This window comes from Grus americana, chromosome 3 (assembly GCF_028858705.1).
Source record: "Grus americana isolate bGruAme1 chromosome 3, bGruAme1.mat, whole genome shotgun sequence".
NCBI lineage: Eukaryota > Metazoa > Chordata > Aves > Gruiformes > Gruidae > Grus > Grus americana.
This window is the reverse complement of record NC_072854.1, coordinates 49,495,931-49,522,125: the sequence shown is the minus strand read 5'-3', so window position 1 is coordinate 49,522,125 and position 26,195 is coordinate 49,495,931. Positions and strand designations below refer to the sequence as shown.

The 26,195-nt window shown below is 40.1% G+C and overlaps 1 protein-coding gene across 3 annotated transcripts; it reads right to left on the bottom strand.

The window, feature by feature from the left end:
• Positions 1-12,975: 12,975 nt before the first annotated feature.
• On the bottom strand, positions 12,976-26,185 carry QRSL1 (glutaminyl-tRNA amidotransferase subunit QRSL1). 3 transcript variants are annotated; one of them, XM_054819797.1, is made up of 11 exons: positions 26,047-26,185; positions 25,605-25,764; positions 24,332-24,430; positions 23,022-23,118; positions 21,076-21,252; positions 18,671-18,846; positions 18,454-18,566; positions 16,736-16,928; positions 16,223-16,340; positions 13,915-14,120; positions 12,976-13,423 (listed from the first exon to the last, which is right to left on the bottom strand). In XM_054819797.1, exons 1-11 carry the CDS (start codon positions 26,068-26,070, stop codon positions 13,212-13,214), a joined length of 1,575 nt encoding a protein of 524 aa, XP_054675772.1. In that variant the 5' UTR covers positions 26,071-26,185; the 3' UTR covers positions 12,976-13,211. The 3 variants fall into 3 exon arrangements, with proteins under 3 accessions (XP_054675772.1, XP_054675773.1, XP_054675774.1); XM_054819798.1 differs by lacking the exon at positions 26,047-26,185 and adding an exon at positions 23,651-23,739 and having other exon boundaries at positions 25,605-26,037; XM_054819799.1 differs by lacking the exons at positions 25,605-25,764; positions 26,047-26,185 and adding an exon at positions 23,651-23,792.
• Positions 26,186-26,195: the final 10 nt, after the last annotated feature.

Below are 26,195 nucleotides of genomic sequence, written 5' to 3'. Positions count from 1 at the left end.
GGAGGACAGAGCTGTGGCCATCGGGCAGGTCTGATCTCTCAACATGGAGCTGAGTGGGCCTGGGAGATTTGACGTCAGATTCAGGGAAAAAACTTCCCTCCAGCATGCGTGGTACTTGCTAAGTGACAAGCTCTTCACTTGCCAAGCAGAGTGATTAATTTCAAATAGCCAGGATCCCAGGTCAGGAATGGCGTCCATGGAGGCTGCCAGGGACTGGCCGCATCCTCGATACCTGTGCCAGCAGGTTTCCTTATGTGAGCAGTCCCTGCTAACTTTGGTAAAGGATGTGGGCAAGGCAGGCTGATCAGAGCAGCTCCTTGGAGATCATTAAAAGCTTCAGGAAAGAAATTGTCCTGTCTGTGAGCTGGCCATGGAGGAGGCAGGGAGTAACTGTTGCTTAAAATGCAGGAACCCGTTCTAGTTTTGCCTTTCGTGCTCCTTAGGACATGCCTACAGAGTATGGCTTATTCTGCCATGGCCTGTCATGGTCAATAAAGTGGCACAAGCTCATTAATGTGGGTACAGTATAAAGCAAGCAAGGTTTGCAAAGAAAAGGAATAGCCCTTGTTAGAGCAACCACTGCACTGGAAAAAACAGAGAACATTTGAGGTATTGGGCCTTTTTGCAGATCGTCTGCTATTTACACAACCACAGATACAGACATGGTTACTACAACACTGTATAGGTCCTCATAAGTAGCTGTTCCCATGTGGAAAAGGAAATACACACAAACTTACACACAAGTGGGTGGTTGTATTTAAAAAAACCCCACAAAAATAAATCACACTAACTAAAACAATTGAACCCTTCCCAACTCAGTTTGGCTTTAAATCAGGCTTTAAAACCTTCAAGTTCATCCTGCCACATATTACTAACACGTGACTTCTGCAAACAAGTCCAGGTTCTTTGTCTCCACTCCTGCACAGCATGCAAAAGCATAAGCTTTTTCATTGAAATGTAAAGCTGATCATTTCTTTTGCTGATGGACCAGTTTACACAAGGCAAGTACACCTGGATGCCTGGTGACAAGCAGGATCTGAAGGTTGCTTCAAGGCTTCTGGCTGCTCTGACATGAGGTCAGGGCAAGCTGGAAAGTCCAAGCAACCACTCTGAAAATTGATAAGTTTCTGCACAGCGGTGAACAATACATTTGTACATTTGCTTTGCTGATGCTTCTGGTATATTCAGTCGTTTATGCCGTGACTGGGTTCCATGTTGTCTAAAAGGTCCATATTGCCAGCTCATTGGTATGCCATAGGAATTGGGAAGGATGAACTCGGACGGTTTGACCACTGGCTAGAAAGCAACTGGCATACAGAGAGGAATATGTTTTCTCAATGGTTTTGGTAGCACAATCAGTGATGAAAGAGCTAAAAACCTCATTATCCAAATGGTTGTCCGCAGCTTGGTGTCCAAGCAACCCATTGAAATGCGTGAGGCAATTCACGCTTTCCAAACACCATTGATTTAGTCTGGCTGCCAACTTTGGGAATTAACGCTGCAGCGATTTGCACTTGTTTCATGTTTTCACAGCCATAGATCTGGAGACAGATCCAAACCCAAAACTAAGCCCTTAAATTTTGGAGGACTGGGGGATCCTGAGCTCCATGGACTATTGATGAAAGAGTATAAAATCCTGGGTGTCATTCAGTCATGCTTGTTAACACAGCCCATACCTTTGTTCTTGGTGGCTATTTTCTAGTCTGTTTTTTTAAATTTATTTCTTTTTTCTTTCTTCCAACAGACTTGCAAGGAAATCTTTTAGACCTACAATACCCTTGCAGTGGTATTGGATTTGAATTGAATCAAGTTTCTCTAGGCATTTGAAATAATAAGGTCATTAAGTGTGAGTTTTGTATTGGGCTAAGCAAATTGAGTAAGAAGTGGTTACAGAGAATGTAATAAACATCTCCTAAGCAAGAAAATGCTTCAGATGTGGGAGGAAAAAAGTCCTGGCTTTTAAAGTAGCTGTATAGGCAATAGTTCCTTTAGGACACTCAACTGAAAAGTTGCTTATTTGATCTCCCAGGATGATGTAAGATCTCTCAGCACAAAATGCTGAGCCATTAGGAGATTTGGATTAGGAAGGAATCATTTCTGTTCTGAGAGAAAGGGAACACTGCAGCTGAGATTTTTATTCTACGAAGGCATATAAAGAGCTAGCAGCAGAACATTGCGCTACTTTATTGGGAAGATGACAAGATTTGAAAGTGGCAAACATTAAATAAATAGGTGAAAGTGCAATTACTTGAATAAATTGCTTTTTCTTTCTTTTTCTTTCACTGTTTTTCTCGCTTTCATTATTGCTGTTAAGTACTAATTACAGTACAATTTATATTACAATCTGTAAGAATAATTGGCCCTGTTTTAAAGCACATCCTCGAAAAGGACCATTTTACAAGGCGTTGATAGGAGATTGCAAAAGCCATTCTCGTACAGTACATCTCTGATAAAACGTGGCACTGATTTCAAGAATGGGCTTCTGCAGTTTTGATTATTTGTGCAGGATAATCATCCTGATGAAATTTTGTATATCACACTAAAAATCAAAGCACGGGACTGCATCATTAATGCCTGAATATATGCACAATAAAACAACTTCAACCTTTAACTGACCTCTGATATTTTTAACGCCAGGTTTCTTATAAAACAACGAAAGCTAAGAGCAAAGATATGGATATACAGAAAGAATGACTTTTGCTTTAAAGGTTCATTCCTGTCTACCCTCCTCTGAGGTGCAATGTTCTGGGGTTTTTTTAACAGGGGAGGGAGATGCAAAGCAACACATGGTCAAGTATTAACAGGAGTAACGACAGAAACCACTTGCGCACGCCTAAGAATGTCTGCGGGCATAAATTTGTTTGGCAGCAGAGGAGAAGGAAGGCTCCTCTTCTTGGAGGGTTGCTGGTGAGCAGACAGACCCTGAGCTGTCTGGGGGAAACTCAGATGCTTTTGCCCTTTGAGAGAAAGGGACCGATAGCAGAGAGAGCGCGGGACCTCCGGCAGCCCCGGCATTAGGAAAAAGTGAAAAGGGGAAACAAGTGAGCACCCGTTTAACCCCAAGCCGTACCGTGGTGAATAAAACCAAGCCAAATGCCCAAGGACATGATAAAGAGAAATTATTTAGCTGCTTAAACCAATGTGAGGGTCCTAGATAATAAACAGAGGAACTGGAATTGCTCATTTATGAGCATAAATTCAATAAGATGGCATTGCTGGAACTTGATGGGAAATTTCTGGTGACTGAAATCTTTAAATCACTGGTTATAATCTCTTAAGAAAGGTTTAGTGGACAGAAGGGGATGAGAAATGGCACACTATGACCGAAAAAAAAAAGGGGGGGGGGGCATGATTTATTTGCTAGTGACAAATGAAAAAGAAATGATCTCATATATTGATTTCCCACCATGAAAAGTGCAAAATGGAGTATGAGTTGCTGTCTGTGAGGGAGCAGCCGTTTTTATGGAGGAACAGATGACTGGCTTCTTCAGTTACTATCTCTAATGTATAGGAGGAAAAAGACAGTTGCATTTTTGTGGGAGCCGTTAATCCAAATGACATATGCTGGCAGTCTCCTGCTGCCAGCACTGAAGCATCTTCAGAATCACTAAATAACATTCTTAATTTTCTTGCTTATAAAGGATTGCACCAGATACCAGGGAGACTCTAGACTAGACTTTTGCCTCAGCAGAGGGGAGGAACCACAGTACTAAAAATTAGCAGTACGATAAATAAATAAAAATGTTCGTAACTTGATTACATTTGTTGAAGGCAGACAAAATGCAAATCAGTAGCTTTAGCTGAAACAATTTCATAAAGTGGAAAACAGTTCTGAACTAAAAGTCAGTTGGGGGGAAAAATGTAAATGATAATTGGAAAATGTCTAAGAATATTATACAGGTTGCCTAATAAGCCGTAACTGGGAAAAAATAAGGGTACATTAGTTTCAAGAAAAACAACACCACGCTGGCTGAGAGGGAGCTGTTAAAACAATAGTCCTCCTCTCTGTGAATATATAATAAGTAGAAGAATGGGGAAGCTGAGATTGACAAATATAAGACAGAAACTTCTATCTGGAAAAGCTGATACGGCTCTTTTTATAGGGTAAGATACTTAACACTTCAGATAAGTTAAGATATTAAACACTTGAGCCTTAAGCTTTCTTAAGAATAAAAATTGACCTTACCTTCTCAGCCCAGCTGTGCTCCTGGTCACCTACTGGTGCCATTGGCAAACAAAAGCTTTGTCACTAACAGCAGATAAAGGACTTAAAGATATTTATAGATACAAAACAGGGATATTCTAACCATGTCATATGCCTGTATGATATCTTCCCCTCCCATAATAATTCGGGAGTATGTTAAATTGCAGCTAAACATTTGAAAATGTGTAACTAACTTCCCTCCAGGAAACTGAGGGGGACCGAGAGGCTGTGGTGAGGTTTGGGGTGGCCATGGGGAAAGCCCCACGGAAGGAGGGGAGGGAGCTCAGGTGGTAGACATGTTAGCATTTCAATGGCCACAGCTAATCACGAGTCTGGTGGGTTTTAGTCACAGGAAAAATAATAGAAACCATGATGGGGGGATTGGACTGATAACGCTTTGAAAACAATAGAATGAGTGTCCTCAGACTGATAGAAAAATGCTTCCCGTCAAACTAACCTGAGAGCTTTGTAATGTCATTATAAGAGGTGGCTGATAAAAATAATGTTGTTATCATATATTTAGAGTTGTAGAGTGATTTTTTTTTTCTTGGATGGTACTTGATACTTGTATAGAAAGTGGGAGTGATACAAAATGAGCATAGCACACTAAAGTAAATATGGCCTGCTTCAGCAGAAGAGTAAGAAAAATTATTTATCACAAGGTGATGCAAGTCCAGTCTTTGAGTATTGGCCCTGTCCTTGTAACATTTCACCAGGCTCCGGGAAGGCAAGCTCAAGTCTGATGGCAGATCAAGCTTTTGGAAGGGGTGCCATGAGTACAGAGCTTAGTCATTTCTTTAAAAATCAGTTTGAAAATGATATCTTCAGTTTCTCTGTTCAGCTGCTCTTCCTTGCTAAAGCAGAGAAACCCAGTGCCTCCTACCTATTGGTAAAGATTAATATATTGAAAAATAGAAAAATATAACAGATGTTATAAAAGTAGCATATGGGTAGGGACCTGACAATGTCAGTCTTATAGAACCAGTTAGATATCTCCAAAGGCTATTCATGAATAATGAAACTCATTTTCAGATTTCATCTTCGTGTTCGGAGAGTTCATAATTTTTCAGGACTGTTTCTTGCCGATGTTCTTTAATGGTAATTACAGATAAAGGTTAGTGCTTGCAGCAGGTCCTAGAAAAAAGACTTAAAAATGGAGTAGATCAACAGAATAATTAAGTGGTATTTAGTCTTCCTGTCCCCCACCCGTCCACTGTGCTAACTGACACTTAAGGCAATGACAGTAACTGCTGACTGTAAGAACTGGAGTTTGAGATGAGTTAAATTCTCATAGCTTAAATAAGACTGAAATATGCTCTAAAATGGCTTCAAAGTGTTGTTAATTCAATAGCACATTCATTCTGGTAATACTAGATTGCATGGAAATGTGACGTTTGTTTAGTGAGTTTGTTCATGAGAGCCACAGGCAACGGTTTAGGGAACGTCTGTGCTTTCAGAGTGAAGAAAGGCAGAAGAAGGAAGTTTTGGACACCTTTGTCAGGCAAGTGTGCATATTACTATGTTTATTAACGTCTCTTCTTGACAACAGCACATCCATTCCATCTATAGCAAGTAAAACCAATTTTCTTCTCATTTTTGAAAGATTTCCTCCACCATCTCCTGTCTATCAATGAAATCCATGTTTATTGGCCAATTTCATTAGGAAATCTTGTTTTTAAATGGAATAGATTTAGTGGCAATGAAGTGTCAGACTGGAAGAGCAGGAGTCAGAGATACTCTACACAAAGAGTGCAAAGGTTGCACAGAGAAGAGCAATAGTTCCCTGAAGTTCCTCTGTGCCATAGCTTGTGTTAGAGTCTCACTTTTAAAGAAGAAGGGAAAATAATTATATTCTTTATTTTCAGTTAGGGTGTAGTTTAGTGCAGGTTCAGCTGAAGTCTGTTTTTCACCAGATTCAAAGCACGTTAGATCAAGTCATAATTCTTCAGCACTCCAATTCGGTGTCACTGAGATGATGGAACTGGAGCAACGCACCTCCCTTTCATCAGGCTGTTTGCAAACATAACTGTGCTTGAAGAGCAAATGTATTAGAATATTTTGCTGACTTGCTTGCAAAAATAATTTTGTCCTTTGGTATTCCATTTCGTCTCCCCACATTTTTTAAGGCATGCTACAAGTTTCCTAGCACCATCTTTTCCTCTTGTAGCATATACTAGAAAAGGGGAATTTGATTTTCAAGAAAAACATGCCAGGTGGAAGAAATACACTTGGCACCTGCGATGTCTCAATATATATTCTGGGGACTAAACAAAGAGTATTTTTGTCTAAGAATAGTGTGTTTCACTGAGTTCCTCCCCTGGGAGAGATACTAGGAGGTATAATCTCCTCTCCTTTTGGCTGAAAGTCAGTACGGCCTCTTTGCTTGCTGTGTGAGGGAGTCCCTCCTGCCTGGATGTGCTGCGGTCCTGCTGGGCTGCCCTCAAGTGCGAAGGTCTCAAGGCAAAGGTGTGCAGCACGGTTGGCTACAACACAGAGTGAATGTTTTTTTGGCTTCGAAAGTGATCCTGTCAAGTGGATGCTTTAAGTCTCAAATCTAACAGGCATGAGCAGAGCTGGGTCCTTGTTCCTCCCTGAGGATGTTTAGGCACGTTCCCCAGGGCAGACCTCATGCCTTGGGATGTGTTATTGCCTCAAACGCATGGTCAGTGTTTCACATAGTCCTTCTGGCTTTTGCATGTTCCTCACACCGTGTGCGCGCTATGATCAGTGCTTTGAACCTTGTGATTGATTCAAGATCCAAGACTGGGATGGGAAATGAAGAAACTCAAATTTATCATTGAGTCCTTGGAAGCTAAGAAGCCTAATAATTATTATCATCACTGTGCTTGAAAACTGTGCTTGAAAACTGTAAGTACAGATCTATTAAAAAACAATCCTGAGAAATGCCCCTCTCCTAAACATGGTATTAGCCTTCCTATGGGCCAACAATTCTGGAGAGGCACCAGGTCTGCCCTCACGTCTCCCCAAAGAAAGCCTTTGACCTGCTGCAGCGGGCAGCCCTCTCAAGGTCAGCTTTTCTTCCTAAATATGTTCTCTGCCTTGTTGTGTGACCAAGCTGATGGAGCCCAGCATCTTCCCACCACCGCTCGTCTGCACAGCAGGCAAGCTGGTGTCCATGGGAGCAAGCAGATCGACCCAGAGTTGATGCCTCTCCCTGAAAGTCTTTTTGAGGTATTTTGTGCTCTCCCTGAGCCAGGCTGTATCGGAAATGTCTGCATTGTCGGCGGGGTTGTGTAGCACAGTGGAAAGACACAAATATGACCTGAAATGGAAGACCCAGAATGAAGTGTAGCTTAGAGCTCAGTTCAACAACATGGAAATCCCCCACCTGTCACATTCCTAACCGGGGCTGCAATACAAGATTTTGTTGCTTGTCTGTTTAAATACTGTGAAGTTAGATGTTTTCTTCTGTAAAAGAAATGGCATTGTCTTACGTGCTGTATGAAAAAAGCACAACACAAAGTTTGCAACACAGTTGTGCTTCCCCCCCCCCCCCCCACATTTTTTGAATTAATAACTGCCAAAGTGCTATGACTACTTTGTAAAAAATATCTTTTTAAAGTAGTAACATCTTCCCTGTTTAAGTGATGCTATTTTCCTTCATGGTTTATCCTGTCCACTCCTCTGGGAGTAAGTCTTAATTTTAAGCATTAAACAAAATTCTACACTTTGTGTATGAACAAGAAAGTAACATAATGCCCCTCCTTCTAGCTGCAGTTGCAGCGACCATCTGGAGACTTCCCTGTTCAACTTTGGATGAACTTCAGCCGAAGCATGAGAGCCAGTTTGGCTCCATACAAACTGTTCCAACCCTCATTGTTGCTATTAGCAGTTTGTCTTAGTGACAAGGCTGCATTTTGCCTATTGAAAGTTTGGTTTTAGTGATTCAGCATGTTTCCATTGTTCACAATTGAGAGTAGATCATTCAGGCTCTTATGTTTCCAGTGTTGTGGATACAAAGCAAAAAGGCAGCTCTTGTTCACAATAGCTTATTATCCTGGGGTGGTTTTTGTGTTGTTTTTATGGGGAGTTTTGCATAGATGCACAATAGATGCAAGCTCTTTTGAGGGGCAGGTTCTTTTCTTTATATCCTTGCAGAGCGTTTATCGCAACAGGGCTCTGTTTGCTTGTAGGCTTCAAAGCAAGCCAGTTAGGGAACAGTGAGGACCAAAACTCCAAGTTTTTGTTAAGGGTGGCTGCAGCTTCTTAGCCTGTATCTAGCTGTTGTCAATAGACGGTGCATCGTCATGATTCACCAGGACACGGGTGACACTTACAAAGGGCACACAGGAGAAGCCGGATTTTATTGCCCTCTAAGTCCATTGGCAACACCAGCTTGGAAAATTATTGCAATGAGGGTAAAGTTATGGCGATAAGTAAAGTTATGGCAATAAGTTATTTGAAGGGCACATTCTTTGTTTCTGATGACATGAAGCTAGGAGCTACTGTCAAAACAGCGGAGAGTGGGACTCTACAGGAAAAACTGGAAAACACCGATAATTTGAATAGCAGTAACGAGAAGGAGTGCAGGGTCATGAACCTAGAGGCTTAATAATGAGGTCTCAGCTCATACCAGAAATGCTTATCCATTGAAAGCAAAGAGAAAGCCCCGAGTGAATTGGTTAATCATAAATTGGCTTTGAGCTACCGGTGTGGTGTAACGTGGCTGAGTAAAAGACAAGTACAATTCCAGAGTGTTCTGGGGAGGAATTTTTCAGGAGCGGTGGGGGGATATTAATGCTGTTGCGCTTGTAAAACCACCTGGAATTGTCTTTACAATACTTGTCACCCCTGTTGGAAGACAGATGGATTCAGCTGGAGCAGGTGCAGTGAACGGCTACAGGGATTAGCACAGGGCTCTCTAATATACAGGAGTAAACTGGAAGAGCTCGACTTATTCGTCCTAGCAGAATAAAGGCTAAGGATGAATGCAACTGTGCTCTATAAATACAGGAGAGAATTAAACAGAAGGAGTGAGAAGGCATATTTAAACAAACGAACAATATTGCCTTGAGCAAATAGGTGTATGTGGTTTGGCTGTGATTAAAGTTTCTAACAAAAGGTTCTGGAATAGTAATAGGAGAAAGAAACCAAAATACTCTTTAGATAGATTTTAATAAATTTATGGAGATGACTGTATGAAATAATTACCTGTGAATAGAAATTGAGCCCACAAGGTCCCTTTTGCAGTGTATTCCTAGGCTTCCTGAAGCATATTGTTAATAACATAGTTTTCTTTTTGATATTAGGTGTGTCTGTGCCAGGCATTATGTGTGCCTGAATAGCACTCGCTTTGGGACTAAAAGCTTGCAAATGCAAGTCTTATACACTCTGGTCTTGGACTAAAGCAAGCAGACTGTCTAGTTCAGAGAGGTACAATTCACAGAGGTACCCACCTTCAAAGATTTCAACTTAGGAACGTGAAGTTGGGGCCCCTCCTTCACCAGAATACTTCTGCTTCCTCATCTCCGTGTCCTTTATCTCTTCAATCTTCCTCTCCTATCTTCCTCTCCAATCTTCCTGACTTCTCGAATGAGCTACCAGCTTCTATGACACTTAATCCTTCCCCTCTTCTGTGTGTTTTCTACCTCCTGGTATTTCAGTCTGCCTAGACAACCTTTCTGTGTTTCTGTGTCTGTTCCCAAGCTGAAATGTCCCCTCTTGGGTGTCATGATGAAGCCCCTAGTGCTTTTGCTCCATACACTGCAGTGCAGGAGCTTGTCTCAGCCAGTCTTTCCTCTGCCCTGTAACTCCAAGCCCTTTTCCTCTCCCACCACCATGCACTCTCCCCTACAGAGGGACATCTAACCCAGGAGTCTCCGTTGCTGCCCCAGGTGTCTGAGCCGGCACACACGACAGCAACCTGTCCACCGTATGTCACGATCAGCGTGGCAAGGCAGGCCACACAAATCCATTCACCAACCAAAACAGCGACATACAAGAGCAGTCCCTCTAGCTAAAAAATAAAAAATCAGTTCCCAGCACTTTGAAGTCCATTTCATCGCATATTGCACCACAGCATTCGCTTGTGATTCTCGACAGCACTTACACCCTTATTGTAGGGGTATGGGACCGCAGCGCAGGCTATAAAACTGCTCACAGGAATAGGCAAAGCTGCCTGGCTGTGTTCCTGCTGCTTTCTCTGAACACCCTGTGCCACTGAGCTAAAGACACCTTTTATTGCTGCTCAACAGCAAGCATGGGAGGATGCCCATGCTGGGTGGGAAAAACTTTCTTCCGTTTACAAAAAAACAAAGGGTTAGCTTGGAATCCCTTAATTGTATCTGGACATAAGTCAAGCAAAGGTGTGGTAAGCTAATTAAGATGATCGTGAGTGTTTTTAATTTCCTGCCTCTTTCTAACATTCCTGTAATTGGATACCACCTTCTTTATTTGAGAGACATACTGAAAAATAACAAACTTAAATAAACCTTTATTTGCTCCTTTTTTTTGCTTATTTATTTCCCCACTTCTCTGGTGGCACTGTGGGCACCAGTTTAACATGAAGAGTGACTGCCATATAACCCTAGCAGATTTTTAGGCACGCAGTGCACACCTCTTCACCGTTTTTCAGTTGCCCATCTCTTGTATGCAAGTCCAATGATATTGGACTCAGTATTCTGGGGGGCAGAGCTGAAGAGGGGTGTGTGTGGAGCCTGGGACACCACAGGTAGGCTACAAAGCCCATTCCCCAGTGCAGCTTTCTGGACAGATTAGTTCCTAGCAATAGAGATGAAGTCGCAGTAACTATTAAGTGTCCAACACCTGAAAACTGAGACATGTAGGGATAGAGAAGTAGCAGCAGTCAGGTTAAATTTTGCTTTGAATTTCTCCTTTTATGAGTCTGTTAAGGAGGGTGAGAGAAAAACACATATATGGAAACTGCATAAACTGCAACATCGGATTGCAGTTGTATTTAAAAACATCTTACAGCAAAAGCTCTTAAAAATTTTCTTCTCAAAAATAACTTTTCCACTACACAATGTCCTTAAAGCTTCTCTAACTGAAGAAAAAAATTTTGCACTCCTAAACATTTAAGCAGATTGCTTGTTCGCTAAGCTCTAGCTTTTGTTTCCTTCAGGAAACGCTGGAATTATCTGGGCTTACTCTGTACTAAGGTTACACTTACCCCCTGCTGTGGCTATGCTGCAGCGCCATAAAACTTTCAACTCTATCATTTCAGCGAATTGTTTTTCAAGGCAGCTGTACAAAATGTTTGTATAGGCAGGGATTTTTTTTCCTTTTTTTTTTTTTTAATCCCCAGACCTTCCTGCTCTCTGGAATTCCTCTACTTCTGTATCAAGGGGTTTTGAGAGTCTAATTATCCGTCATAGAAACTTCACTGTTTGTAACTCTGGAGCCCTGACTTGGCAGTGGTAGCAGCCGCACAAAGCTCTGCTCAGACATACCCCTCGCAACCGCTTATATCTACAGGTAAACCAGGGTGTTAAGCTACTTCAGGAACTGCTGAGGGGCCCAGAGTCAACTACTTCGAAATGGTTTTCTAATACTAAGACAGCAAAAGTCTCTTATATACCCTCCTGCAAAACTTGAGGAACTCTTGCTTACATCCTGAACCTGCTCGACCACGCTAGTTCCCAGGCTCTCACCTCTGGCTTGGTGAAATTCCAGCATTAGCTAGGGGAAGGCAGGAAGACCATCAGGTATATGGTCCCCCAAAATGCAAAACAGCTGGGAGTGGGAGCAGGGCAGAAGCCTTGTTGGGGCTGCTTTGAATCTAATAGCCCAGAAATGTAAGTATCCACCCAGGAATTTTGTTTTCAATTCTTTATAACCTTTAATTCAAAGATGTGTATCAACCACTAACAAAGTTATAAATGCCACACGGAATGGATGCCCGCTTGCCTGGTTTGTACCTTCTCTACTGTGTATTTCACTGCACAGTTATTCTACGCTCAGAAATCTACCAACAGAAGAACCTCTGAAGGACCTGTGTCAGAACAGCCAATTTCTCTGATCATCTGAATGCTCGTTTAGAAGATGCTGGAGACTGGAATCAAAGCCAGGCTTTAAAAATAATAGTGCAGGTATGAGAACAGTTCCCCCCCTCTCGCTGCTTAGCAAAACCAAATCTACCAACTTATCCTTCATACTTTTTCAACTTTCAAAAAATGGAATCTCCAACATTCACAACAGGTTATTAGTTGTTTAGTAGATCTTCCAGTTTACCAACATCATGGTTTGGAAATTTGTTTCAAATTACTATTGTGTTGAATGGCCATCCAGGAAGGAATAACTCTTATGGAGAGTTACACTGAAGAAGATAATTTCTTTCTTAGAAAGTGTTCATTTTAAGTACTGATTATAAAGAACAGTGATGAAGGAAGAAGAAAATAACTAGTAGGCATCCTTCCCCAGAAGAAATCTGGAATTCATCATTCTTACAATGAATGTAACCAGAGTAATCTGCATGACTTGTAAACCTGGAAGTTATGTCACCTCTTGCATGCGTTTGCTAGAAGTGATTTTTTTTTTTTTTAGATGAACTATCTCTATGTTATTCTCCCGTTTACTTTTGTATTTACCTGTTGGTGAACAGATCCGTGATACCATTGTTCCATTAGAGCTTGATTGTTTCATTACAGAAGTCTATGCTCCAGAAGGAAACCAACCCTTTGGCAACAATGCAATTTTCACAGGAAAGTTCAGGTTAGTTCTTTAATGGGCCAGATACCTTACACACCCTCTGGGGATGGAAAAAAGCAGTTCTGCAGGCATGAGACACGTAATTTCAACCTGTTTTTTTTAATACCAGTTAGAAATGGTTCTAATAACAGACATATTTACTTAATGATTCTCTTTGCCTTAAGTACATAGTAACATGCTGTGATGATTCCATCCTGCATTACTGTATATGGTCGTCTTAAAACAGATTATCGTTTCTGCAAAAGAGAATTAACTGCAGGAATACATTTTTAGACCATCCCCACAGCCTTCTTACTTTAGGTGACTAGCAAGTCCCATGTTATGAAAAAGAAGCAGATTTCTGATGCTGAAAGGCATCGTGGTCATGCCTCTTCACTTCTTCTAGCTGGATCATTGGGAATTTTACTTGTTTTTCAAACCATTTGGCTACAGTGAGAAGCTGCTTCTCCTGGAACGAACGTCCAATGAACTGAAGCCCAATTGGCAAGCCCCTCTCTGAAAGAGCTGTAGGAACATTTATGGCTGGCAGTCCTGAAAGAAATAAAAAAAATAGAAAATACACATGCAAACACTTACTATTAAACAAATCCAGTTGGAGTACTTTTTGTAACAATTCTACTCTTAGAATTGTTTTTATGTAGAGAAAAAAAGACTAGCTAAAATAATTTCAGTCAATGAACTAAGGATACTGCTAGGTGATCACAAGAAACGAATTAGAGTGATTTAAGCAGTAGGCATCCCCTGAAAAGAGAATCAACTCTCCTAACAAAGATATTTCAGTCTCTGGAACTTGAATGGATTCATCTTATCTGCAGCCCAAGGTGCCTCATTTTAAAAATCTAGTTCTACATTTTAAAGCATTTCATAAAGAAGCTATCCTTACACCTGCTTATCACTGTAAGAGTTACAACACACAGGTGAAATTGTCTTGATTCTGAAGAAGAGGTTAAATAGCTGAGGGGAATGGATATTAAAAATTACTAGGTAGGGGAAAACGTAGTTGAATTCCTGTCCCTACTCACCAGCCATGTTTGCAGCCTGTGTTAGGATGTCATCTTGCGCGCTGCGGGTTCTGTTGTCTTCTTTGATGAATTCCATATATGGTACTGCATCACACAGAGTGGTAGGAGTGAGTAAAATATCAACACCACTCCTGAAAACCTTCACAAAGTCATTGGCAATGAGACGTCTGACTTTCTGTGCCTTGATAAAGTAATTCTCGTAGTTCCTAGAAAGAAATATGGATATGAGGGCCTGACACTAATTCCAAAAATACAGAACTTAATTTCTTAGTTACTGTAAAAAAGACAAGACCAGTATTCCTTCTCGTTAAAAGATTAACACTGGTACTCCAGTTTTTTATATACCAGAAGCTTAGTCATCAAACGTGCTGATCATGTTCTCATAGCAATGAAGCTGTCAGAGAAGGAAGAGATGAGGGCACACTGCTGAAGAAAGGTGACGGGAAAACAAAACACTTGTTTACAATAATTAACTAAAAATAAAAACAACACTTTTATGACCTTTCTGAAACTAAACTGTGTATTGAATTTCGCTGCAGGGCAGCACAGCAAAGCCTAGAAACAATACAGAACTAAACAGGCCTGGAAAATTGGCATTAATCATTTAGGATTCATTCCAGCAAGATACTTAAAGCATACGAAAAAGTTCCATCGTCTATGGAGGACTATGTGGTCTATGGATTTCTAAACTGTCTCTACGCAATTCTGAAACAGAAACAAATTAGTCAGCTTTATGTCTATTTTTCCTTTTAACTTAATATGCAGAACTGGTAAATGTGGAATCCTTAAATTCAGAGAAGTTCAGTTTCAAAAGCAGTTGCCATCTAAAACCACAGCTATTCTTAAAAAAAAAAGGGGGGGGGGAAGGTATTAACAACTACTACATGCCAGACTGTAGATAAAACAACTGAAACTGCCCAAAAGCCACTTTGTTAGAGTAATCTAAAGATTTATGTTTCTGAAAAACTGCAATGAAAATCGTGATAATCAATTATAGACAGCAGAATCAAGATAAGAAATTATATCATGTGAATTAGCCCTTTTTCTACAATCATTTCTGAAATCATCCTAGCTGTTAACTTCAGAAAAAACAGTAAAAGAAACAAAAAGGACCTCAAATGATATTTTAAGCTGGAAAGACTATTTTGGGTTTAAAGAGTGAAAAAATACTGTTAAATCAGACACATACTCTCTATTAATTCTGATACAATGCTGACAAGCTTCCACTGCTTCCTGAACAACCACCTAGTTCTTTTACAGATTTTGAAAGCGAGATAAAAATAATGTGTAAATGCAAAATTTGCAGGAGAGACAGATGGTTTTCTCTACTATTTATTCTAAGAATGTTTTCTGAACCCTGGGTTCTGTTCTTCAAAAGTAATTTACCGTGGACAGGAACAGGTCTCTCCTGTTCAGTCTTGATGGAAGCTAATTGTATATTCCTTCACAGAAGAATGAACTACATGAATTTTAAAGCAGCCTTAGGAAAGCTGATCTGGATAGTTGTAACCAGAAGGAGCACGCTTGGCAGGAAAACTGGCATTCCATAAAAGCTGATTGTTACATACTGACTGACAACATTCCTGTCTCTGAGAGCAACTAGAAGTCACATCTGATGAATACTCTTGCTGACAGAGCTCTTTCTGCAGCGCGCTTGTTTTTGAGACTGATTACACAACTAATATTTCTGTTAGTAGCTGAACAAATTAAGACAGAGAAAGACAGCAGTTTTACTAATGCAAATTAAGACTGTTGGATAAGAAGTGAAAACTAAAAAAAAAAAAGTCGAATTGATCCATGCACCAGCTTCTCTACAGGAGCTGGATAAAAACCTGTCTTCTGGAAAGATGTTAGTTCAGTACCTTTGCCAGTGCCTTCCTTTCCCTTTATACTGAGGCAAAGAGCTACATATAGTTAATTTAATTGCTGTGTCTTCTGGCTTTCTCTAGGAAGACCTCACTAGAATGTACCAGCAGTTTTTCTACACAGTTTTAATGAGATTAACAGCTACAGAACTTTTAACACTACAACAGTGATGGCTTCAGTATGATTTAAATGTCATACCATAGGGTAGATTTTTGCTTAATTAACAGGTGCCAATAATACTCTGGCAGGGGAAAAAAAAATAAAGATCACTAAGTTGTTTTACTTATTTAATTCAGGTATTATATAGCTAAAACAATAATGATAATACAACTAGCTACTAGTATAATGATGATTTCTTTTCATGTTATGATGAACAATTAATCACCATTTGCTTAAAAAATTGTTAACTTGGCAAATTTGAGTTTCAAGATGTTCCACTTACTGTTTCAACAAGAAATAGTTTCCTGATAGAATTCTTCCTCTTACAACATCATTAAAGCCTTCTCGTCGTGTTGCAGCATACATACTTTCTGTGGACTTGTTCATGTCAGAACGGTGTCCTGAAAAGAAAAAGCAATTTGGAAATTAATACTTTTTGTAATCCTTAACTTTTAACAACATAAGGTAATGTTATACAGAGTAATACAACATACCACTGTTTGCTGCAGTCTGACATGCTACTATTCTGGAAAAACAACAAAGCATATTCCTGTCTTATTATAGAAATATTAAACAGATTGTAAGCCCAGACACGTGTCTAGAAGTGAAACATATTGAAGTATGTATTTATTTAATTATTTTTATTTGGACAGGGTTTTTACTCTATTCCATCTTGGAGAAATAACACCAAACATTCAACCATGAAAAGCATATCTATTAAACCTAATAATTTTTAATGACATCCAGCAATGTTTCTATTGTCTGAGAAAAAAAAGAGTTTTTTCAAAGGTCTTACCATATTCCAGTCCATCAAACCTGGCCATATTTGATGCCACTTCTGCTGTGCACAACACGTGATAGCAGACAATTGAGTAACAAGTGTGTGGTAGACTCACTTCAATTACTTTAGCACCTGCATTCTTAAAGAGGTCAGCAGCCTTTGACCAGAGAGCCAGAATTTCACTAGAAAGCCCCGGCGCATGATATTCCTGAGAGAAAAATAAGAAGGGGAGTGATTTTACATACTGGTTTACTTTTAATGGCAACCAAAATGCAAATACTCCTTGTTAAAAATACATTGAAATGATTATCTCACCACTATATGATTTAAAGTACTTATTAAAACTTCTTGCATCTAGTAAATATTATACAATCAAGGAAATTAACAGGATTCAGTCTTCTTCAGAATACAACGTTCACCTCAGTAGGATCAACCCACATATCGCAGACCATGGAATTTCAGCAGTTTCTTCTGAAGGAGAAATTGCCCAGTTATCCATTTATTTGTCTAATTCATGGAGACTATACTGCACTGCTCTGCATTTTGCAGGTAGAAACTCTTCAGGTTTAAATCTTAACACTAGGGCTGCTGTGAGTAGGAAAGACAAAAAGAAATTATGGCCATAGCCTATCAGTGGCAACTGGCACGCCTCAGTGACACAAACAAAACAACCCACCAAAGAACTACAATTAAGGGGTTGGGAGAAGGCTTAGATAACCTACACTCCTGTTTAAGAGCAAAGTTAAAGATATTCTATTAAAATTCTCTATTTTTGAAGACACTTGCTTTAGTTCTAACTCGCAATATCAGGGTCATAATACTGTCTGATTTCTGAGTAGCTATAACCCATGTTTAATATATGCACGTATCTGTTTAGGATAATCTGTAGCAGTAGAAAACAACTGTCCAAAGGATATGAATAATTAACCAATACCACTATTTCAGATTTATCAAAATCTAAACAGTATGCAGCTAATTAATTTTCTAGGCATATATTTTTTGCATTTCACAGATCCTGAATAATTGGTCAGTGGACATCTCTGTTTACTGAATTAAATCTTTTGATATGCCTGTTCTAGTGCAGTTTCAAATACTAAGAATCAAACCAATAAATGTTATTCACATTGTCTCTTTGAAGGCAGAGCCTTTACTACATTAGAAATAGGCTGAAGTCCCAAATGTTGTTCCTAAATTGCAAGTATCCTTACAGTTACAAACATGATTGAATTGCACACATCAGAAGCCAGATTAGCTGTCTTTCAGTCCCTATCAGAGGTCTGCAAATCACAGCTCCTTGTGCCACTCAACTGCCTTTAAAATTCTGTTTCCTATTAACACAGTGCCATTTAGACAAGTACCTCAAAGCACTGCAGAAACCAGTACTAACCTCACTGTATGAGAAGGCACTGAGAGCAACTGGTTTGAGGTTATACAGGTGTAAGACCAACAGAGAGAACCAAGAACTAAAGCTCCCCATTTCCCTTGGAACTTCCCAACAACGCTATCCACAATGATGACAAAATGTTTTAGATGAAGCATTAGTGTATGCTCACTCTGAATCACTGGCACAGGCAACAGAGCACATACTGCTCTCTTCCAGGAGCTGCTTGTGCTGTTTTCGCTGTTCTAAATCATGAAAAACTGGGAGGTGGTGGGTAAGACACAAATATTTTTTTGTTAGGTGTCCTATTTACTGTTCCTGTCCACAGTTGTTGACAGGATTTAAACGTTACCTTTGGAATTCCTATTGAGAGCTTGCTGACATCAGCCACATTGGGTAGTTCAAATGGCTTAAAGTCGTCCTGAATTGTGGTAGAGTCTTTAGGATCATGTCCAGCAAGTGAACCTGAAACATGACATATGAAGAACAGGAAAATGTACATTGGGTAGCCAGAATTCAATTTTGGTTTGAGACAATGTTGTAAACAAAGACATATGAAGTAATAATACCTAACACAACTGCTGCATCATCCACACATCTGGTTAGGATTCCTGGCACATCCATGGAGTTCACTAGAGGAATGAGACCATGGCGAGAGATCAGTCCATATGTTGGCTTTAAACCTACTACACCACAGTGAGCAGCAGGGTTTCTGGTAGATCCTCCTGTGTCTGACCCTAAGGCTCTATGGTTTCAAAAGGATTATCATTAGTGAAATAATTCAGAACATTTCTAAATAATAAAAATGTATGGCTTTAAGATGTGTGTATTTAAAAACATGTGAATTTTTCCAGATTAGAAGTCATAATCACACAGTCTAAATTTCAGTCTGTTCCCTATGTCTGCTATTTTTTTATCTGTTCTTGTATTTTTCCTAGGGGCTCTGAATTAGTCATCAGGAGAGACCAGTTCTCTCCATAAAGCAGAGGTAGACAGGCAGAATTTTAGCCATCTGAATATGGCCCTAAGTATCTACTTCCACCTTCTCTGTTGGTCTGTTCCAATTCTGTGGACTCCAAAAGATATGTCTCATAAGATTTAGTGTACAATTTTCAGACACTGGTATCTTACTTATTCAGTAGCCAATACGCTATGAAGCAGCATTTGCTCCTAATAATAGGGCATACTTTTCAAAGTCTAGGATGTTTTTCCTGTTTCCAAACCTAAAAAGCACAGCCTCAGAACTCCCAGTTTAGAGTAGCTTAGGTGCATTTTTAGAACACAGTATTATTTTTTTTCTTAGTTGACTTTTTTTTTGTTCTTTCACAAGTGAAACCTTGTTCTTTCTAAACTGAAATTTTTATTTCAAAAATTGTAATGGAACTGGAAATTCACATTGAAATGAAACCTGCTCTTCTTTTTAATAATTTTAACTCAAGCATCATTTAAAAAATAAAATAGCTTTTATCCACATCTTTGCCAAAAATAAGCTTCAGAAGGAGGTACAATTTTTATTGAAGTGGGTATGTGACTTCTCCCATAGGCATCTGTTTCTGAGATGGCTGAACCAATTCAACTGACTTTGCTGAAGTGGAATTTTTTCAAAACTGTTGTGTTGATACAAAACATCCTCAATTTTGTAGCATTTCTGTACATCCAAATCTCAAATTGAAAAGACTAAGACTGGCAGCATTCCTGATGCTTGAAAGAAACTAATAGAGTGGATATACAATAGGTTATAGGCAATAAAATAGCTGGATGAAAAACCTCCCTGATCTGACAAAGTGGTGAGCAGTGCACAAGGGGAGTTCAGCACGCCCAGCAACATAAGAGAAGGTGCCAGACCCTAGCAGGATCGGGCCATCCTGGCTCAGGATGAGGACCAGCAGTCCTTGGGAATGGCTGCACTGAGGTCAGCTTCAACAGTATGAAAATGTTGAGTAGACTACACCCTAGCAAAAGGCAATGAGATGAAGAAGTATAATTAAAAAAATTAATAAAATAAATTGGGTTTTGTATATAAAAACATAGTATTTTTTTAAAAAGCTGTAATCAACATTAGAAAAAATATTTTAAAAATAAAATAGACATTTGTAATATAGTCTATAGGTAAACAAGGACACAGTAACTAAAGAGCATTCTTAAACACCTTCCAGTCAAGAGAACAACCAAAATTATCTTCCATAAAATGTGTTCCACTATATAGCTCTAAAAACTGCATAAAATGAAAGATATAAAGTTTTAAGGATTGGATTTCTTTTAACAGTTGGATGGGGAAGATAGTACAGACAACTGATTTGTTAAATAGTATGTTGCTATTCCATGCAGATAATAATTGTTGTAAAAAAAAAAAATCTGGCTTGTTTAAATTCCTTTTAAAAAAAACAACCCCCAAAAAACCTAAGACTACCTCCTAACTTTCTAAACCAGACGGGTTTGTAAGTATCTGTGTATCCTTTTGTTAAGTTGGGGATTTGAAAGCTTTTAGATCCCAAGTCTCATGTATTATTACATATCTGCTATAAAAACAAAGGAGGGGAGGAAAGATTATTATATTGTTACAAATTAAGGGATCTTTTCAGGTGTTGAATTACATTTTCAGCATGTATTTGTGTAATGCACTTACTGAGGAAGATGATGTGTCACAAATTCCATATTAATTTTAAGAGAGTATGTGGGAATAACAATAACACTGTCATTCTTTACTGTCATTACAACTTTATTTCACACAGTGTAAAGTGGTCACATCAGTATGCTGAATAACACTCAAAATGAATAAGCCTAAATTTGCCTACATCGATTCATTCTGACTTCATAATATGTCATGAATAAACAAGGAATACTGAAATAAATTCTCGCATACCAGTGCAAATAACCCTCCCAATTTAAACTAGATTATAAGAAAATTATAAAATTAAAACCTTGCAACGTATTTTGAGACATTCATAAAAAACAATTTTAAAAAGTCTCTTACGCAAAACATGTGAAAGATGACACAGCGGCCGCACTGCCTCCTGAGCTCCCTCCTGTTATTACCCAGTTAGACTTTTCATCCTGAGAATGGGATTTTGGGACAAATTTTTCCTTGTACTGTCTTGAATAACTCCAGGGATTTCTGACTGGTCCAAATACCCCATCCGTACTCCCAGATCTAAGATAGTCAGACAGGACAAATACAGACAGAAGTGACAGATGACACACTGCATTCACCAAGTTTTTTTTCTTTATCCAATTCCTCACCCTTCATCCTAGCAAATTCAATTTCAACACAAAAAGATTGGTGTACGTAAATCCTTGTGCAGTCAACTTCAACAATGTTACACAGAATTATAAAGTTTATAGATCTTCATCCCTTTCTGACACAGAACCTGAACTTGTACCTCTTTCTAAATTCCACTAATACCGCTGAGAAGAACATAATCACAAAAACATAAAACTGATTTAAGCTACATAACAGTAAAGCTGCACATCTACTTCAAAATAAAGGTATTCTGGTTTCCTAATGCTGCATTTGGAAAAGGCAAAAGATGACCACAGTCTTGTGGAAACCCACACTGCTAGAGGAGGGGGAAGCCCTACAATAGCGGGAACAAGCACTTCTCTGTAAATAACACGCTATTACTCACTCTGTAGCCCTCTCCTGAGGCCACAGTTTGCTGGTTCAGAGTGCCAGACTGGCTTCTCAGAAACTGCTTTCAGTCAACCTGTGGTCACCCAAGTGTGAGCTGCCACCGGAAGCGGGGTGGGGGTACTTTCCTCCTTCCTCATAGCCTCCACCCCATGTTCCCCCTGACTCCAGGGTGCCAGTGTCATTGGCCAAATCATCAGACAGAGTGGGCAGTTGGCACAGGAGCTGGCAATTAACTTTACTGAAACATCATTACTTTTGAGCTGTATCAGCTCCCTGGTCAAGCTCATGGTGCAGCTGTGTTGCTGCTAGCATAAGAGACCATGCAAACACACAGATCAGAGATGAGAGGCCAACGGTGGGATAAGCCTTTTTAGGAGAATCCTGTGCTTTAATGAGCTTAGGCCAGTTGTAACACTGCATCAGGGTTTTTTTGTGCTTTTTCCCTACTCCTCCTCTGAAGAGTGTCTCTGTCAGAGAAATTACTTTATCCAGAACAATAATGTCAAAGTATTTCCACCCCATCCATGTCAATTCCCAATCAAACCTCTCTCTTCGGTTTAGGTAAAATAAAAACAAACCCAAACCATGACACTTATTGTTTCTCATAGGTAACTAAAGTCCCAGACATTCCTTTCCAGACCCAGCAGTTGTGGTGACAGAGACTCCCATTCCCAACAGCCCAATACTGTTCCCTGCTATAGCTTGGCCACCTTCACTGATTTGCTGGAGAATCAATTTGTGAGAGCGATTTCCAATGTGCTCCTGACAAAAAGTCACCAACTTTAGCTTAGGCAATTTTAAGTGTTTCTCTAGGTTAGCCTGTTTGCAGCAAATCAAGGAGCACTCATACAAATTACTGCAGTGGCTGACTGGCAGAGGCAGTGACTGCCATCAGGGGCATGATAATAATTAGCTAAGGGCAAAAACTACCAGTAAGGAGAAAAAGGCAGCAATTAACTGGTGGTGTAACCAATTCTACTAACACACTACTGGATCTGAAAGAAGTCCACTTGTCCTCGGCCTTCAGCAAAGGCTGTACCGCTTCCTCCTCCTCAAACACAGCTACAGTCGAACACTATGTTCATAAAACTCAGCATTTATATCTTTTACACAACAGTATAAATGTTCAGGGAGAAATTCATGCAACTTTATATACTCTTCACAGGTAAGTATTCATTATTTTCTAACCTCGCAGAAAGAGGAGTTAAGGATTACAGGTAGATTAGAATAGATGGTGTATATTCTATTTAATGTGCAATCACACATTAAAAATAATAAACATCACTCACCCCATTGCAAATTCATCTAGGTTTGTTTTTCCTAAAAGCACAGCTCCCTGATCCAGTAATTTCTGAACTGCTGTAGCATTGTAAGGAGAAATATAACCTGAAAACAATCAGAACAGTTAAGAGAGTGATTGGTGAGATACAGCTGATTTTTAGAAGTAGCTACTCTGAACACTTCAAAGTTGTCATTATTTGTGCATAAGAATTGTCAGTTCACCATACCAAAATTTTGCTTCAAGATAACATGAGTAATTTCCAAAATTTAGCAAAAGTAAACCAAATGTTATTTTGTTTGCAATGTCTTTTTTTTTTCTCCACAACTTACAACCCAGTAATTCTGGATTATACATTTCTTGAGTGCGGAGCTAAGACTTCACATAAACAAGTTACCACAAGGGTAGCAAATTACTGCATTCAGCCAAGTTGCAGGAACTGTCTAAAATTACAAGAGATGAGAAACAGCTTTTTTGAGAAAAGTGCTAAGCTATCTTGAATTATCTCCCTTTATCATAGATAAAGGAGCATATGGTTAACCACAAGCTGAAATACTAACTGGCTATCCTGTGATCAAATGTGTGCGCCCTTGACCACTTAGACCTTACAGAAACTAGGATGAGAAAAATGACACTTACATGAGATTCTAGGTAGCAACCAGTTCCTTTTGTGAATATTGACAGGGGTTTCTCCACCCTCAACAGGACCAACAAGGACAACGTCACTCCTAATAGTCTCAGCCATGACATTGCAACCAATCACAATGGGTCTGAGAATGTGCTTTAAGGAAAAGCATCTCAGGTAGTATAACACTTTTAAATTAAAAAAGCCTTATAGAGCATGTCTGTGTATCAGGAATATAGAGAATTGTTAATATCTACTCTTCCTACAGCCAAATGAAAAAATTACTTAAGTCAACAATTATCAACAGAACAACAACAAAAAAAGACTTTCTTTGGATTTTGCTACACAGAACAGCAGCAAACAGTACTGACTGCTCTCCTGTAGACCTAAAAGTAACATGAAGCAAAATGTAAACTACGGAACAAAAGTATATGGGCTATAATAAACATTGTTTTGTTAAAAGCATATAACTATATGAATAAAGGAGATAATGTGCTTATACAAGAAAGAGATGCATCTGTAATACCAGATGAGCTTGGCAGAAGAAATTAGATAAACGTATTTTCTCAAATGAGTTCAGCTCATTTTTCTGAAAATATTTAGATTTCTGGAAGACTCTGCTCCATAAACCCTCTAAAGAGAAGAGCAAGAGCTCTGAAATGAGATCTGATTTTACTTTAAAAGTTCTACTGTACCTTTTAGCATGTTTGATGCACATGTTGTCTCAATGCCAGCTGTATTAAAGTTGTCTTTTACTGCAATAGGAATTCCATCTAAAACTCCCAGCGGGTGACCTGCATTAGGAATTATTGCAAAGACAACAGCGATTAAAGCAAAGTGTGCTATATGTATAGTCTTCTCAGCAATTACAATTTATTTTACGTGTCCCTTCGGGTGTTTATTGAAAGCATGAATGCTATTCACTTCGCATTTGATGGTTGTCTGTGACATTTTCAAAAACCATCTTCCCTTCTAACTCTAGCATTGAGCCTTCTGCTCAGACCAGACTTGACCCTTCAGAGCAGAGGTCTGCAAATGTGTCTAAGCCTGCAAGACAGGCAGCTGCTTTCATATAGGTTAGCTATCCCAAATGAATGCTTACCTCTTCAAATGCGACCACGTAATGCTTATTTCAGGCATAGGTGCTGCCTCAATCTACTCTATCCCTAGGCTGGAAGCCATAAATTCTGCCTACCTAACATACACAGTAGATATGATCTAAAAAAATTACTGAAGCAGAGAAAGTCTTCCCTATGTGATCGATTATCCATCAACCAGCAAAAAAAATAATTTAAAATGCCTATATCAGGAAGCAAAACACTCTAGCTGGCAATTTTCTTAAGCTGTCCGAGAACAGCAAGTATTACCCAGGAAGGACAAAAAGTACCCTATTAGGTGAAAATTTCCCTTTTCTGTCTTCCAGGACACGCAAACGAAAATGAAGACGGCCAGCCTCTACGTGCTGCAGATGACAGGATTTAATGCTGTTCTGTTCACCAACCCATAACTGCAATTAACAAAGTTGCTTTATTTTCAGTTGCTTTCTTAATTTAACACCTGATAGGCTGAGCCAGATGTTTGCCCACCTCAGTCAACAGGCCTGCAAAAGACCACCGCATCTTCCTCTGCGTGCTACCTGCCGGCTACCAATTTAAAATAAACTGTTGAGGGAAAGAAGCAGCAACCAGTGGCAGTGCTGTTCAAGAAGCACAGAGCCCATTCAATCTGCAGTGCCTGCCGGGTTTGGTCCAGGTTTTGCCTTTGATCTTTGAGCTGAACATGCTACCGAGCGCCAAGCATATACCCAAGAGCATACACCCGCTGAAAACTCAACCGCAATCCTCATCCCCTAATAGTTACACACATAGCGCATACATCTGCTTTAAAAAGAAAAGTTGTTTCATCTAATAAAAAGAGCTCCTACACAACAGCTTTTTAAGGACTAATATCAAGTAGGAGCAAACATACCTCTTCTGTATCTTTTCTCCGATTCTTCAGCCTGCTTCAAAGCGGTTTCTTCTGCTACGGTAATGTAAGCATTAAGAAACTTGGTGCTTTTGATGAGGGAAAGGCACCTCTGGCAGAGCTCCGTCGGAGTGACATGTCCTTCCTTCAACGCTGCCGAAACCTGAAAGCGCACCCTCCGTTTCAAGGCAGCCAGGTGACAGAGCCCGCTTCGGGGCGTTGAGGGAATAAAGCGCGATCCCCGCTGTCACGTCCGGAAGGAGCCCGCGGGAAGGGCCCCCCTCGGACCCCGCCGTGGCTGGTTCCCCACCGCCCCGGGGAGGGGGGGATGCGAGGGGACACCGCGGCGGGCCCGCTTGCCCCGGTCACCTTGCGAGCCCACCCCGCTCCTCGGCGCACCCTCCCCTCCCCGCGGCAGCTCTCAGGGCGGGCTGGCACCACTCACCTCTCGGAGAGAGGCGCGCAGCATGACGGCCCGGTTCCCCCCCACCTCACGCCCGCCGGTCCACCGCTACCCTTCTCCCGCCGCAGCTGCTGGGCGCCGCCATCTTGCCGCAACACCGAGCGGCACCATTGGCAGGGCCGCCAAGAAGG

What these genes read in the sequence shown, in the direction of transcription:
- QRSL1 (XM_054819797.1), bottom strand. Translation starts at nt 26,070, where the DNA reads ATGCTGCGCGCCTCTCTCCGAGAG. An exon ending in TGCGCGCCTCTCTCCGAGAG is followed by an intron (nt 25,765 to 26,046) that starts GTGAGTGGTGCC and finishes GTGCGCTTTCAG; the next exon opens with GTTTCGGCAGCGTTGAAGGA. An exon ending in AACTATTTCTTGTTGAAACA is followed by an intron (nt 14,121 to 16,222) that starts GTAAGTGGAACA and finishes ATTTCTTTCTAG; the next exon opens with GAACTACGAGAATTACTTTA.